Raw genomic sequence first — 15,624 nt, forward strand, 5'->3', positions numbered from 1 at the left:
AGAGCTCAAATTTGGTCTCATCTGACCACAGCATTTTCTCCCAGTCCTTCTCTGAATCATTTAGATGTTCATTGGCAAACTTCAGATGGGTCTGTACATGTGCCTTCTTGAGGAGGGGGACCTTGTGGGCACTGCAGGATATCAATCCATGGCGGTGTATTGTGCTATCAACGGTTTGTTTGGTGACCATGGTCCCAACTGCCTTAAGGTCATTCACAAGCTCCTCCTGTGTAGTTCTGGGCTGATCCCTCACTTTTCACATGATCATCCTTACCCCATGAGGCGAAATCCAGCATGGAGCTCCAGACCAAGGGCAATTGATGGTTATTTTGTATTACTTCCATTTGCGGATAATCGCTCCAACAGTAGTCTCCTTCTCACCAAGCTTCTTGCTGATGGTCTTGTTGCCCATTCCAGCCTTGTGCAGGTCTACAGTCTTGTCCCTGACATCCTTTAACAGCTCTTTGGTCTCACCCATGGTTGTGAGGTTTTAATGGAAGAAAGAGATTCTGTGCACAGGTTTCTTTTTTACATATAATGAGTTGTCATTAGGAACACCTTCTTAAATTGACAGGACTAATCTCTGTACCACATGAGCACATAGCCAGTCTGTTGGAGCCAGAATTATTGTTGGTTGGTAGAGGATCAAATACTTATTTTACTCACTGAACTGCAACTCAATTTATAACATTTGGATCATGTGTTTTTCCTTGATTTTTGGATGATATTCTGTCTCTTATTTAAATTATTTATTTATTATTTATTTATTTACACTTATGATAAAAGTTATAGACCCTTCATTTATTTGTAAGTTGGCAAACATACAAAATCTGCAGGGGATCATAATTATTTTCCCCACTGTATATGCCCAAAAAATTTAACCAAAGTACACAGGGGTGTGGCACACAAGGTCCCTCTCCGCCTCCTGCTACTCCGCTCCTACTGGACATTCTGAGTAATACATAATACACGAAGTGACAGGAGCGCTGCCTCAACATATGTTGTATAACAAAAAACAAATAACAGGGAATCCGCTGCCATCCGTGCAGCAGCGGATCACGGTGGAGCAGAGGAGGGCCCTGGTGTCATTCCGGATACCTGGGAGGTGGAATCCGGGCGACATTTCCGCCCCTCGTGGCGGCGGACATCCGCGGCCTAGTGCGGCCGCGCGGGCCGGGGCTCCGGCGTCTTCCATCTGCACCCGCTGTCATCCGGGCTGTGGGGGATCATCCGAGGACGTCTGCAGCATCCTCTGTATCACAGAGGCTGGGAGAGGGACGCCGCTGTGTATTGCTGCTCCCCGCGGCGGCGGCGACGGTTGCGGCCTACACCTTCTGCCTGAGGCCTTCTTTCACCTGGACACAGTGAGTGGGGGGTACAGGCGGCATCCTGTCACTATGATCTCCCCACAGTGCTTTGGGGAGTGGGCCACATATTAATAGCCCCAGAATCCACCATCCTCTGTGACTGTGGCCCTTACTGTGCTCAGAGGCCTACTGGGGCCTTGATACTGCCCCAGAGGGTGTCTCCCTGCGGGGCCCTGTACTCAGAATTGGAGGTCCTCTGCTTCCTGCTTCTCATCCGTCCCTCTCATGTCCTGAGTTGGGATCCAGTGCCATCATCTTGCTCCAACGTGAATTTATTGCAGGATTGCTGCGACTTATGTTCTATCTACCCTCTCAAGGCCTGCTGAATATTTTTACAATATAATGTTATCGCATATGGATCTGACAGCTTCCATGTAACTACAACCCTGAACCTATTTTGGGCGCTATAGGTCCCCTGGGGTTATAATCTTCACTCACTTTCCAATTTTCAGTTGATCACCCCCGGGAGATTTCTTGTATGCCGTCCACCAAGAAAAAAAAGGGACAAGCTCAGAAGTCCCTCACAACATACCTACTTAAGGCTCACGAGATCTGCGGCATGTCTCCAGTCAATACAGAGCAAGCATCCCTGTCCGATCCCGCGCGGGATACCACCGCTCCCTTATCGGCCTTAGTCAGCGAAAATACACAGCATCTCACAAAAGGGGACTTGGAGTCCTGCTTGGAATCTATGTACGCCAAACTAGCTGCCAAATTTCAATCAGAATTGCATAAAAGCACTAATGTTCTCTCTCAGGAAATAGCCACGCTGGGCTCTAGGACAGACCGCTTGGAAACCAAACACGATGAACTTAGCCTGGCCTATGGTGAACTTTCCAGAGAACATGATCATTTACAAACGGCTTTTTCACAACTGCAGGCGCAGGTCGAGGATCTTGACAATCGCAATCGCAGAAATAATCTGCGAATCAGGGGAATCCCGGAGTCTATGTCAGATCTTTCATTAATTATAACCAAATTGTTCAAGTCACTCCTCCCAGATCGTGACCCTGGATCTTTTGCTTGTGACCGCATCCACAGAGCCCTACGCCCTAAACCTCCTGCTGACAAGCCGCCTAGGGATATTGTCTTGTGCATGAAGGATTTTCTGACCAAGGAAGAAATCCTTAGAGCTGCTCGCAATACTCCAACAATCTCCTTTGAGGGCTCGGTTTTACAAATCTATCCTGATGTTTCCCCGGCCACGTTGGAAAAACGTAGAAAGATGAAAGAAGTTACAACTGCCCTGTTCTCAGCTCGTATCCGCTACAAGTGGGGCTTCCCTTTTAAGCTGATAGTTCCACACAATGGGAGCACATATATAGCTACATCCCCTCCCGAAGGTAGAGCAATCTTGGCCAAATTGGGCTTGGCGGATGCCCCATCACCTCAACGTCCACCCTCCACCCCTCGTATTTCTCCCATTTGGCATACCCCTTCCCCACGGAGGGATAGAAGGAGAGTCAGACAAGAACCGGGTTGACGTGTCCACTCTCACTTGCCTAATACTCATTGTCTTGATAGTCTTTGGTTTGGTCTATTGTTTTTTTATGACTTTACTAAGATTTGGGACACAGGGATTTTGCTCTCTATTTTTTACATTGTCAGGTTGTGTATTTCTGTGGTTGTTACTGTGCTATTTTTGCAATACTGAATATTTTGTATGCCTTGCATTGATAATTGTACGGGTTAAGGTATAACAAGGGTCATTGGACCCTCCTAATTGCGCCCATTAATTCATGGTTGTACTACTCTTTGACACGTTACCCCACCCTGCCTCCTGACATGGCCGGAGGTGTCGCCGCCCGATTGCGGGGTGGCAGCTCTGTTCTCCATGTTCTAAGGGGACAGGGTTTGGGCCCATGTGGCCCCTTAATGTTTGAACTTTTTGTTTTATCAGGTATGACGACTTTTCTGCCTGATCCACGTTCTTCAGTTACCCTTTCAAATATAGAAGATGTTAAAGCTTCTTCTCCATTGTGTTTTGCTTTTTCTTTTCTTAAAACTTTAGTGCATGTGGATGGTATTATGTCGGTCTGTGGACGTCACGACCCCTATGTTGGGGTCTGGAGGTCCCCTAGACTGGTTCTGCCACCTGTATGTCTGTCTGATGCAGACTTGCGGGTTTCTATGTCTAGTCAAATAACTTTAGGGGATATCCTTGTAATGTGTACTTTTATGGTGATAGTGGCAGGCTCTGTTTATTATGGTAATGCAATGTATTTCGCATAATGTCCAGGGTTTTAATTCGCCAAATAAGCGCAAAACAGCCTTTCTTCAATATAAAAGATTAGGAGCAAAAATCATCTTATTACAAGAAACACATTTTGCAGCCGCAAAACACCCGACCTTTTTTCATAGATCCTATAGGCAGGGGTATTATACCCTACATTCCTCCAAGAGTAGGGGAGTGGCCATTTTTCTACATAACTCATTTCCTTTTGAGGTTCAACAAGTGTATCGTGATCCGGACAGTAGGTTTATTATTCTTAAGGGCACCCTTTCAGGTCGAGAACTTACAATTGCTAATGTTTATGCACCAAATTCGGCACAGGCTACCTTTTTTTCTAAATTCTTTGGTGCTCTGGATAAATTTTTGTCCCCCCATCTATTGGTGGGTGGTGATTTTAATCTGGTGGCAAATCCTCTTTTGGACCGTAGCTCTGCCTCGCACACTTCCCAAGCTTTCCCAAAATCCCTTACTAAGAAACTAGATACCCTCCAGTTGGTGGATGCTTGGAGGGCGCACAACACGGGAGCCAGGGATTACACATTTTATTCCCACCCACATGACTCTTATGCTAGACTAGACTATATCTTTTGTACCCCTATTTTGCTAGCTAATTCTAGGATAGCTAGTATTCATTTGAGCACCTGGTCGGATCACAGTATTATGGCCTTATCTATCACGTTTGTGGGATTGGCACCTACTCCCTTTTCATGGAGACTTAATGATTCTATGTTAACTGATACTGACTCTCGGCAGGAGGTGGTTACGTCTCTTAAGGAATACTTTCAATCTAATTCAACCCCTGATATTTCCCCAGCCACACTCTGGGTAGCCCACAAGGCGGTCCTGCGGGGCCGACTTATCTCTATGGCTTCGGCCAGAAATAAAAAACGTTGGCAGCAGATACTACTTTTAACCCGAGAATTAGAAGCACACTATAGAAGCCATGTAGCTGATCCATCTCTACTTAATAAACAGCTGTTGTCCCAAAAACGCTTGGAACTAAATGCCCTACTTTCCCAAAAAACTGAAAAGGCCCTCCGCTGGTCGAAGGCCTCGTTCCTATTACATAGCAACTCAGCATCTACCATGTTTGCTAGGAAATTGAACCATTCTTTGCGCCCCCCACATGTGTATAAATTGCGTACTAATTCAGGTGCTATCTCATCATTACCTCAGGAAGTTTTGGGTATTTTTGAAAATGTTTATTCTAAACTACTGGCTTCTCCACAGTCGGATTCTGTTTCTCTATCAGATTCATGGCTAGATTCTATACCCCTTCCTGTTCTCACACCTTCTCAGATTGCCTCTCTTAATGCCCCCTGTACTTTAGAGGAAATAACATGTGCAATAGGAACGCTGAAACGCTCTACTGCACCGGGTCCTGATGGATTTACTGCTGGCTATTATAAACATTTTGCCTCTACATTGGCTCCATACTTGATAACACTATTTAATGATGTTTTACAGGGGGGTAAATTCCCCGAGGAGATGTTGTTAGCTAACATGTCTCTAATACCCAAGCCACAGAAAGACCACTGTTTGCCGCAAAACTATAGACCAATCTCAGTAATGAATAACGATCTGAAGATATTTAGCCGCATTTTGGCGAACAGGTTGGCTTCTATTATCTCCTCTTTGGTATCTCCAGACCAGTCGGGTTTTATTCCCGACAGATTTATTACTGATAACATTCGTCTCACTCTAAACGTTATCCAAGATGCCAATTTACATTCCAAAGAGGTTCTGTTGATGAGTTTAGACATAAACAAGGCCTTTGACAGTGTCCTTTGGCCCTACTTGTTCTCTTTGCTACAGAAAATGGGTTTCAGTGATGGGTTCTTGGCAGGCATACATGCCCTATACGATTCTCCTAAAACAAGAATAAGGCTTCCTGGCTGTAACTCTGACTTTTTTACATTGGGTAGAGGTACCCGTCAGGGTTGTCCTCTTTCGCCCCTTTTGTTTGCGCTGGTGTTGGAACCTTTGGCATTGGCGATCAAATCACATTCGGATATTTCTGGTTATTCGTTATTAGTTTCACACTTTAAGCTGAGCATGTATGCTGATGATGTTATGCTTTTTATTACTAACCCGTTGACTTCTTTGCCCAATTTGTGTGCCGTATTGAATGATTTTGCTAAAGTGTCAGGCCTCACTGTTAATTTTACCAAATCGGTAATTATGCCTGTTAATGTTCCTGACTCCCTAAGTGCATCTCTCCGTAGTTCTTTTCCATTTCGCTGGGTCAAGGACAGGATATCCTATTTGGGGATTAATCTTGCTCCAAGATACTCTGATGTGTTTGTGGCTAATTATCCACCATGTGTGTCACGTCTCTCTACTCTACTGAAGATTTGGCATGGTTATCATATCTCCTTTCTGGGTAGAGTCACGGCGGTTAAAATGAATATCTTGCCCAAACTACTTTATCTTTTTAGAGCACTTCCAGTTCCGGTTTCAAAAACGTTTTTGGATCATTTTCAGCGGATTATTAACAATTTTATTTGGGGAAATAAGCATCCACGTTTTGCCTCATCCATTTTATATCGCTCACAACGGACGGGAGGTCTTGGTCTTCCCAATTTTTGGCTATATTACCTCTCGGCTCGTTTTGCGCAATTGTCACAATGGGCTACTATTAACTCTCAAATCCCATGGATTAAGTTTGAGTCTCAGTCGATACGTCCTTTTTATTTACCGGGAATTTTGTGGTCTAAAATCTCCCCCCGATCGCTTACTTTTCATAACTCTATAGTGACCCACTCACTGACACTTTGGTCCAAATACAAGGCTAAGCTGAGTTTAGTCTCTCATATTCCCCCAGGTGTTTCATTTTTTGGTGATCCTACTTTTGTTGTAGCCTTCTCTTCCCCTCACATGTTTCGTTGGTGGTATGATCGATCCTTTATCAGATTATCTGATTTCCAAAGAGGAGGATCTTATATTACCTTCGATATGCTGCGCGTGCTATTTGATGTTCCTCTTCGTGAGTACCTTCGTTATAGACAGATTAGGCACTTTTTTAATGCACACTTTGGCCTTACCCCGTCTTCTCCGATCTCTTTTTTTGAGCGTGTCAGCCGTGACTCTCCTAGAGGTAGGGGTCTTATTTCAGATCTTTATCACCAATTTTTGATCTGTCTTTTTCTTGCTCCTCCTATGTACAGGCAGAGGTGGGAGGAGGATTGTGGTATCACTTTTTCGGATGAGGATTGGGACTCCATGGTGGATAATATATGCAAGAGCTCTAGATCTCTTTCGGTTCGTGAGACGGCCCTTAAAGTTTTAACCAGATGGTATTATACTCCGTCCAGACTACATACAATGTTCCCACAAACATCCCCTTTATGTTTCCGGGGTTGTGGCCGCACAGGTACTTTGGTCCATATGTTTTGGGATTGCCCAAACATATCTTTGATCTGGCGTAAGATATCTGAGGTGGCTACCTCACTATCGGGCAACCCGATACAGTTGTCTATACAGACCTGTTTATTGGGGGTTCATATCCCAGGGGTCTCTGATGCCACTCTGAGATTGCTACATACATTATGTATTGCCACTTTGTGGTCCATTGCCCTGCATTGGCGGTCTAATGCTGTACCCTTGGACTCTGTTTTACACAGAATTGACGCTGTAATGCTTATGGAACGTATTCATTATACACTACTGGATAAGATGCACTTATACGATAAAAAATGGGAGTCATGGAAGGATTGTAGACATTTATTGCATGATTGACAACATCCCCAATAAGGAATGGCTGACATATATTGTTGATAGCTGTATCACTCAATCTGTTTTATCATTATGTATCTCATGCACTCATAACTTTCTTTCTTCCTCTATCTTCTTTTTTATGTTAATATACTTTTATGTATTGTACGGTTCAAATGTGCCATATTTTTGTTGACAATATCACTTTCATACTGTGCTGTTGTTTTACTGTCTACTTATGTACAATAAAATCGTTTGTAAACAAAAAAAAAAACAAATAACAAATTTTAAATAGTAAACATATAATAGTTGATTATGAAATAAAGTCCTCAATGTGAAATCAGCAAGTGAAAAAAATTTCTTTCACATCCAGAAGGTGATAAGTGCTCTGTGCTCCCCGCCTGTGTGCCCCTAACTCACCAACATCAATGGACTCTTATGGTGAAATAAGAGTCCTTCACGCTTTTTGCGGGGCCTAGGAAGTCACACTGGAGCTTGTAGTCGTCCTGGTTAAGAATTGCTTGTCATTCCCAGTGATTCAGATATGGAGCCGGTAAGGTATATGCATGTAAGGAATGGAGAGCGGCATCCAAAATAGTGTAATTCCATTTATTAAAAAATAAAAGCAGACCCACTGGTATTGCACTCACATGTTTCCAGATACAATGGGCATGAATCTCCAAATAAACAACAGTAGCTCGCTAGTAATTTGAGGACTTTGAGGTGCGTTTTGCCCCTCCCACTGGGCGTCCTCAGTTCCCTCTGTTGCCTCCGTTCAGAAGTGTGATACAGATTAATATTCATCAGGATCAAAAGGGTGGCTTTTATCTCCATATGATGTCATACAAACTTACAAGTAAAAGAAACATGTTTTCATTTATTTACAGTAACATTAATTTTTAAAAACTAATCAAAGTAGACAATAAAAATCTCTCTGATGCATAAAGGTTATAAAAGTGCTAAAGCTGAAGTGGTTAAAGCAAGGGTCCTCAAAATTTTTAAACGGGGCCAGTTCACTGTCCCTCAGACCGTTGGAGGGCCGGATTATAGTTTAAAAAAAAAAAACTATGAACAAATGCGGACACAATACAGGAGATGACCAGAGACTGCGGACATAGTACATGAGATGACCAGAGACTGCGGACATAGTACAGGAGATGACCAGAGACTGCGGACACAGTACATGAGATGACCAGAGACTGCGGACATACAACGATGGCGGGAATACTGGGCCGGCCGCTCCAGAAGATGCACAGACATTTCCCCCCAAGTGTGTCTTATGGAGCGAAATATACGGTAAATGCAGGACACCTTGTTGGGTCAGATCTGTGTACACTTCTCACACATCTGGGACCCCGGGCTGTCACCAGGATATGAAGGTGACTGCGGACTACACATCCAGGGAGGGGGCATTCCACAGGAGGACCGACACACTCCTCATGTATGGAGTCCATCCTCGTTATCAGTATTTACCCAAAACTCTCTGTGCTCTGCTTCATACATGGGGTCAGTGTATATAGAATAGATGAGGGGAGAGGGGGGGGGTCAGTGTATATAAAATAGATGGGGTCAGAGTGCCGCTCTCCAGACTAACTTGTCCCCTCCTCACCTCCCCCCTCCCAGGCTGGCATACAACGTGTCACCCTGGGTGTAAATGCCGCTGTAAATCCCCGGCCATCCCCATCCTACCTGATCTGATCATCGCACACAAAGGAGCGGCGCTCTCTGGGCCCCATACACACACATGAAACTTCCGCAGCTCGGAGAGGAGAGGGCGGAGAGACAGGACACTGCACGCCTCTGCTCGGTGGCTGCCCTCCCGATGATTTTAGGTCGCGACCTGCCAAATCCTATTTCTTTGCCTCGCGGCAGATACGCCCCTGCCCGGCGGGCCGAATAAATGTCCTCGGCGGGCCGCATGTGGCCCGCGGGCCGTAGTTTTGAGGACCCCTGGGTTAAAGTAAACCTGTCAGAGAACAAATGTGGAGGCTGCATTACTGTTCTTTTGATAAATGCTACTTGATCATTGCATATCCTGATCCGAACTAGTTGTAATACTTCCTCTGACACTGACTTGATGTAGATTGGGGAATTCCCTGAAATGTCAGTTGTTATCTTCATGCTTGTTCTGGGTAAGTGCTTCAAGCTATTTAAGTGAGATGATCAGATTGACAGATAGTAAACTGGCATTTGTAGCATGAGATTTCTGAAACTAGAGTCCCAGTGTTTCCATCATGAAAAGTTGATGTTAATAAATAGGCTCTAAATTCAGTGTGCATGTAAACGTAAACCATAGAAGCCAGGCTTTGTTACAGATACTTCTTGATTGCACCTTACTGCATCAGCGCTGGGCAGTAACAAAGACAGTATATGTATGGTAAATCGGAGGTTTCTCAGTAGTGAGTAAAGTATATTTCAATCATATAGATGGTGATTATGCTGACATTACATAGTTTTTTTAAACTGAACAAAATTGCGCATTTGTTGCTTATCTTCAGGTCCAAGGTACCCCAAATACAATATTTTATAATATTTCTTTGGTCTTTGTAGGTAAGCCTCAGTTCCCTATCCAAAGAAGACCTGCAGAAACTTACAGAAACATTATTAAGGGTAACCAGTGGTAAGTGAGCAGTCATAGTTTGAATTACTTAAGGTAAATCACTTCAGGCTGGCCCCTTTTACAGGTATACTTATGTAAAATATTAAGGGCTTGTTCACACCATGGTGCAGAGATGTCAGATTTTTTCTGCACAGGAATCTGCAAGGTATACAAAACTCATTGAAGCGTGTATGAAAACCGATGTACACTGACATCTCTGCAAGTGAAATCTGCGTGTCAGTTTCCATCAGTTTTCATGTACGTATGGTGTGAATGAGCCTTAGAAATAAGTGTCTATACTGTGTAAAATCCAGTAATTAACTGTCTCACCCTGCTCTGCACATGCTCCGTTGCTTTCCATTTGAGGCATTTTTAGGCAATGGTGAATCTGTAGAGGCTGATCCGCTGACAGCCTTAAAGTGTAATTAAACTCTTCTATCCTTTACAGCCAAGGAAGCTGCTTCTATTTGATCTCCAACTGCCTAACCAGCCATTTGATGGTTTGACAGTTTGAGGACACAAGCAAATGTGACAGTTTGTAATCCTGGCATTCCAGGAATGTAACTGTTTTTTATGTAACTGTTACACCAATTTAATTCCACTTTATGATTTACTGCTGTTTCGGGGCTCTGGGCTTCAGCAAAATGGCAGTCTCCAGCAAGAAGGAACAGGAACAATGCTGTAAGCAATTTACAGCACACACTAATTTTGGTAGCATAGTTATTAATGTGGAATGTATGTTCCTTGCTAAAGAACATTATATTTTATCAAGTTGTTATGGGTAAAATTGCACTTTAAGTGACCTTTATAATATTTCTCTGTCTGTTAATTACTTTTACACCTGCTTCTTTCAACTATACTCGTTAACATTCATGCTTCAAGAACTGTTAAAATAAAAACAATGATAGCATTTAAGAGGTCATGTAAAATGGGCAGCTATAGTCAGGCTTACATGATTGAGACCTGTTTACTAACTTCTGCATTAGTAATAATAATCTTTTACAGGTCCCATATGACACTTTGAGAAGAGTATGTAGCAACACAGCAAAAACAAGCAGGGCAAATTCTTGTCTTTCTATGTATATGCACACCTACAAATGTTTGTATTCTGGGTCCAGAGCTTTTACATAAGAATAGATATCTGGTTGATAACCCTCAACACCAGTCACTATCACGGGTGTTACAATAGTTATAGTTTAAGCAAACACTCAAGGTGTGAGTAATAAATAAATAATACCTGTGTGTGTGTGTATATATATATATATATATATATATATATATATGTGTATATATATATATATATATATATATACCGTATTTGCCGGCGTATAAGATGACTTTTTTGCCCTGAAAAACATGCCTCCAAGTGGGGGGGTCGTCTTATACGCCGGGTGCACTTCAGTTGGGATAGATATAGCTGCCATAGTGGCCTCCCGATGCCCGCCCGCCCACCTCATTCTACATACCATCAAGTGCGGCCGCAGCGGGTCATCAGCGTGGCTGCGGCGAGCATCAGCAGCGATACAGGGGTGCCAGCCTTTTCTGCTCGGCGGGAAGCAGCGGCGCTCCGGCCCGCCCCTTGTCTATGCAGAGCTCGCACATGCGCACTAGTGCCAATTACAGGGAGATGCAGGGACTGGCCGGAGGCGCTGCGGTCGCGTACAATGGTGACAATGACAGGTACTGTAGTGGCACTAATACTAATGGCACTCATGTGAAACCGGTAACAATAAATGCACACAGGGGTATACTGCGAATATAAATTAAGATGTTGAAATCAAATCTGATGTTCTTTTACGTTTTATTTGGTGTGTGGAAGGTGTGCGGAAGAGGGGGTAGTCTTATACGGCGAGTATATAACAAACTCGGTATTTTGAGTGGAAATGTTGGGGGTCGTCTTATACGCCCAGTCGTCTTATATGCCGGCAAATACGGTACATATATATATACACAGTTGTGTTCAAAATAATAGCAGTCACACATCACTAACCTGATCAATCACTGTTTTTGATAGAAATGATATTTCTACATGGCAAATAATTTACTAGCAGGTGTAGTAGAGTAATAGAAATACAACAGACCCAACAGTCATGACATGCATGCTGCTGATTCTGTGTAATTGAATCACTAATTGAAAGGGGCATGTTCAAAGTAATAGTGTGGAGTTCTATTAGTGAGGTCATTCATTCTTTGAAAAACAGGTGGCAATTATTGCCCTTATTTAAGGAAGGAAGGCAGCAAATGTTGTACATGCTGGTTACAGTGCATTTCTCTCTGAAATTCTGAGGAAAATGGGTCGTTCCAGACATTGTTCAGAAGAACAGCGTACCTTGATTAAAAAGTTGATTGGAGAGGGGAAAACATATAAAGAAGTGCAGAAAATGATAGGCTGCTCAGCTAAAATGATCGCAAATGCTTTAAAATGGCAACCAAAACCTGGAAGACATGGAAGAAAGCGGAAAACTACCATTCGAATGGATAGAAGAATAGCCAAAATGGCAAGGACTCAGCCAACAATCAGCTCCAGGAAGATCAAAGAAGGTCTAAAGTTACCTGTGAGTACTGTTACAATTAGAAGACGCCTATGTGAAGCCAAGCTATCTGCAAGAAGCCCCAGCAAAGTCCCACTGTTGAAAAAAAGACATGTGCTGAAGAGGTTACAATTTGCCAAAGAGCACATTGACTGGCCTAAAGAGAAATGGAGCAACATTTTGTGGACTGATGAAAGTAAGATTGTTCTTTTTGGGTCTAGTGGCCGGAGACAGTTTGTCAGATGATCCCCAAACACTGAATACAAGCCACAGTACACTATGAAGAGAATGAAGCATGGTTGCGCAAGCATCATGATATGGGGATGTTTCTCATACTACGGTGTTGGGCCTATTTACCGCATACCAGGGATCATGGATCAGTTTGAATACATCAGAATACTTGAAGAGGTCCTGCTGCCATATGCTGAAGAGGAAATGCCCTTGAAATGGGTGTTCCAACAAGGCAACGACCCCAAACACACCAGTAAACGTGCAACATCTTGGTTCCAGACCAACAAGATTGACGTTATGGAGTGTCCAGCCCAATCCCCGGATCTTAATCCAAAAGAAAACTTGTGGGGTGACATCAAAAATGCAGTTTCTGAGGCAAAACCAAGAAATAGAGAAGAACTGTGGAATGTAGTCCAATCATCCTGGGCTGCAATACCTGTTCACAGGTGCCAGAAGTTGGTTGACTCCATGCAACACAGATGTACAGCAGTTCTCAGAAACAGTGCTTATACAACTAAATATTAATTAAGTGATTTAAAGGAAAGCAAAATTTTCAAACATTTTTCAGTTTATTTAGTGAATGTTTGAGTTTGTAAAGAAGAATACAAACACTGCTATTTTTTTGAACAGTCTAACATTCACTTTTCTTCAATTTTATTAGAGGAACAACACAAATTTGATATATTTTTCTTCATGTTTTGATTTCGAATAGATTGTGTAGTGTTCCCAATGCATTTGTGTGTATGGAAATAAAAGCTATTAGAAGGACTTTGAGCTTTATTCACTTTTTTCAACACACTGCTATTATTATGAACACAACTGTATATATAGAGGTGTTTGTCCGGGGGGGGGGGGGGGGGGGGCTTGTACAGCCATCATGACACTTTCTGATTTAGTTCAGCAGTTTGTCTTGTTACTATAATCTTTCAGGTCTGGATCCACCACTGCCAGACAGGAAATTATGTCACTCTGCCTTACAAGAAGCATTGAATGACCCAACAAATGGAGACACCGCATTCAAGCATCTCAAACAACAGGTATGCAAACTGACTGCCCAGAATCTGTATGTTGTTTGTATGTGCTCTTCTTTTCAGACTTCTGTAGGTAAGTAGTAGACCCCATTCTTTATTGTGTTGATAATGTAAGGCTGTTGACTTAGCATTTCAACATAGTATATTTGAACTGTAAATTGTTAATGCTGAGCTCTCCTGAAATCTGAGATTGTAGAAAGTAGGGGCACCTTGTTGCTACAAGGACAAAAGAGATTTCTGTAGTACAAGTCTACCTTTCAGAATTAATATAATAATGGTTAGCAGCACTTCTTCCATTCTTGTACTCTTCCTTCTTAACAATTGTACAGTTTGGGCAGCAAGGGTCACATGTCTGTTCTCTATTTACAGGCTTCTATTTTGGGTCATTTGGATCGGTTGGGTTTGTTGGGTACATCCCACTGCTTTGTAGAGTTTGGAGCAGGCCGAGGGAAGTTATCCCACTGGGTAAACATTGCCATAGAAAATACTGATAATGTCCACTTTCTACTGGTAGAGAGAGCCACCAGTAGGTTTAAGGTAAGAATTTTAACATCCTTTTCTTAATAAAACCAATTCTTATCTTTAGTATCACTTGGTTAAAGAGCTTTATAGTAGATTTGTATGGTATTATTATATTCTTATATAGTATTATGCATTATATTAGAATAGTATGACATTTGAAAGGACTGTTAAGCAGCTGTAATCTGTGTTTGGCCCAAGGTGGATGGGAAGCAGAAAAAGTCCACTTTTGAGAGACTACATATTGACATCCAGCACCTTTCTTTAGGTTAGTAGATTAACAAGGTATAAAGGGATGAAATGGGAAGGAGGAAACATGAGACAGTAAAAAAATATTGAATTGGTTCCTTTTCAGGTCGAGTCCTCAGCCTTGTTCAGAAACGGCTGCCAGTTATTGGAATTGGAAAACATCTCTGTGGAGCTGGCACAGGTCAGTGAATCTAAGGACAGATTGTTAATAATTTTCCCTTGCTAAAAATTAAAGTTGCAGCATAATATTACATATTCTTAATGCATTTTAGCAGTATGTCATTTATTAGTTCAATGTTTGTAAAACTTACAGCTTCCCTAAATGTCCCTCTGTTGCAAAGTGAACCTAATACCACAGCACTCTCTTTGCCTGTCAATGTTAAGAACTATCGATCCAACATTTTATATACATTTTTCTTAATGTTTCATAAGCAGATTCTTTGTAACCAGCCAAAAATTGGCCGATTCAGCAGGAACCAGCTGACTTTTGACCCATGTGTAGAACTGCCTATCTGACAGAAGCCAGTCCCATAACCGAACAGGCATGCTGGAAAACTGGCATCTGCATGTGGGCTGATCACTGTGTTCTTGCACACAAAGGCAAAGTGGGGGAAATTACTACAAACATCACTTGTGTTAGTACGGCAAACAAATAAAGAAAACCTCTGGTGTCTTCCCAGTTTTACCATCTCCAAACTCTACTGCTGCCCCAGTGTCCTCCTCCTCCACTTGTATTATAGGTGGGTGGAATTCTACACACTTTCTGTGAGCCCAAGCCGTCATGGACACCCCCAAGTGTGAGTCACCACAGTGGCTTGGGTCTATAGGACAAAAAGAACTGTTCTTTGCAGCATTTAGGACTGCTTGGCAGATGATAGGGCAGAAGAGGAAGGACCCGAGGAAATCACATATTTTCACTGAACAGAAGATTGCTAGAAAAAACTGTATAAAAGGAATAAAAAAAAGGTGGTTCTGAAGTGGAAATCTGCTTTAAAGTCTGGCTAGAGCTACGAATGTTGGCAAAACTCCCTAAGGCCATTTTTGTATTTTGGAGTTCCATCCACTGTTAAATGAACATGATGTGTGTCAGTGCCAAATAGTAAAGCCCATACACAGCTGAGGCACAAGATATTGAAAGGCATATTTCAAT

At 42.6% G+C, this 15,624-nt stretch overlaps 1 protein-coding gene across 3 annotated transcripts in view; it reads left to right on the forward strand.

Moving 5' to 3' along the window:
- Positions 1 to 15,624, forward strand: part of TRMT13 (tRNA methyltransferase 13) — a 72,896-nt gene that overhangs the window by 52,297 nt on the left and 4,975 nt on the right. For all 3 annotated transcript variants that reach the window (XM_089686570.1, XM_089686571.1, XM_089686572.1), the window contains 5 exons: positions 9,865 to 9,934; positions 13,606 to 13,712; positions 14,076 to 14,243; positions 14,427 to 14,493; positions 14,581 to 14,655. In XM_089686570.1, the coding sequence (XP_089542696.1) occupies positions 9,865 to 9,934; positions 13,606 to 13,712; positions 14,076 to 14,243; positions 14,427 to 14,493; positions 14,581 to 14,655 (487 nt within the window). The remainder of the gene's footprint in view (positions 1 to 9,864; positions 9,935 to 13,605; positions 13,713 to 14,075; positions 14,244 to 14,426; positions 14,494 to 14,580; positions 14,656 to 15,624) is intronic.

Source organism: Staurois parvus, unplaced genomic scaffold, assembly GCF_062004578.1.
Source record: "Staurois parvus isolate SC_StPar_1 unplaced genomic scaffold, SC_StPar_1.0 ptg000402l, whole genome shotgun sequence".
Taxonomy (NCBI): Eukaryota; Metazoa; Chordata; class Amphibia; order Anura; family Ranidae; genus Staurois; species Staurois parvus.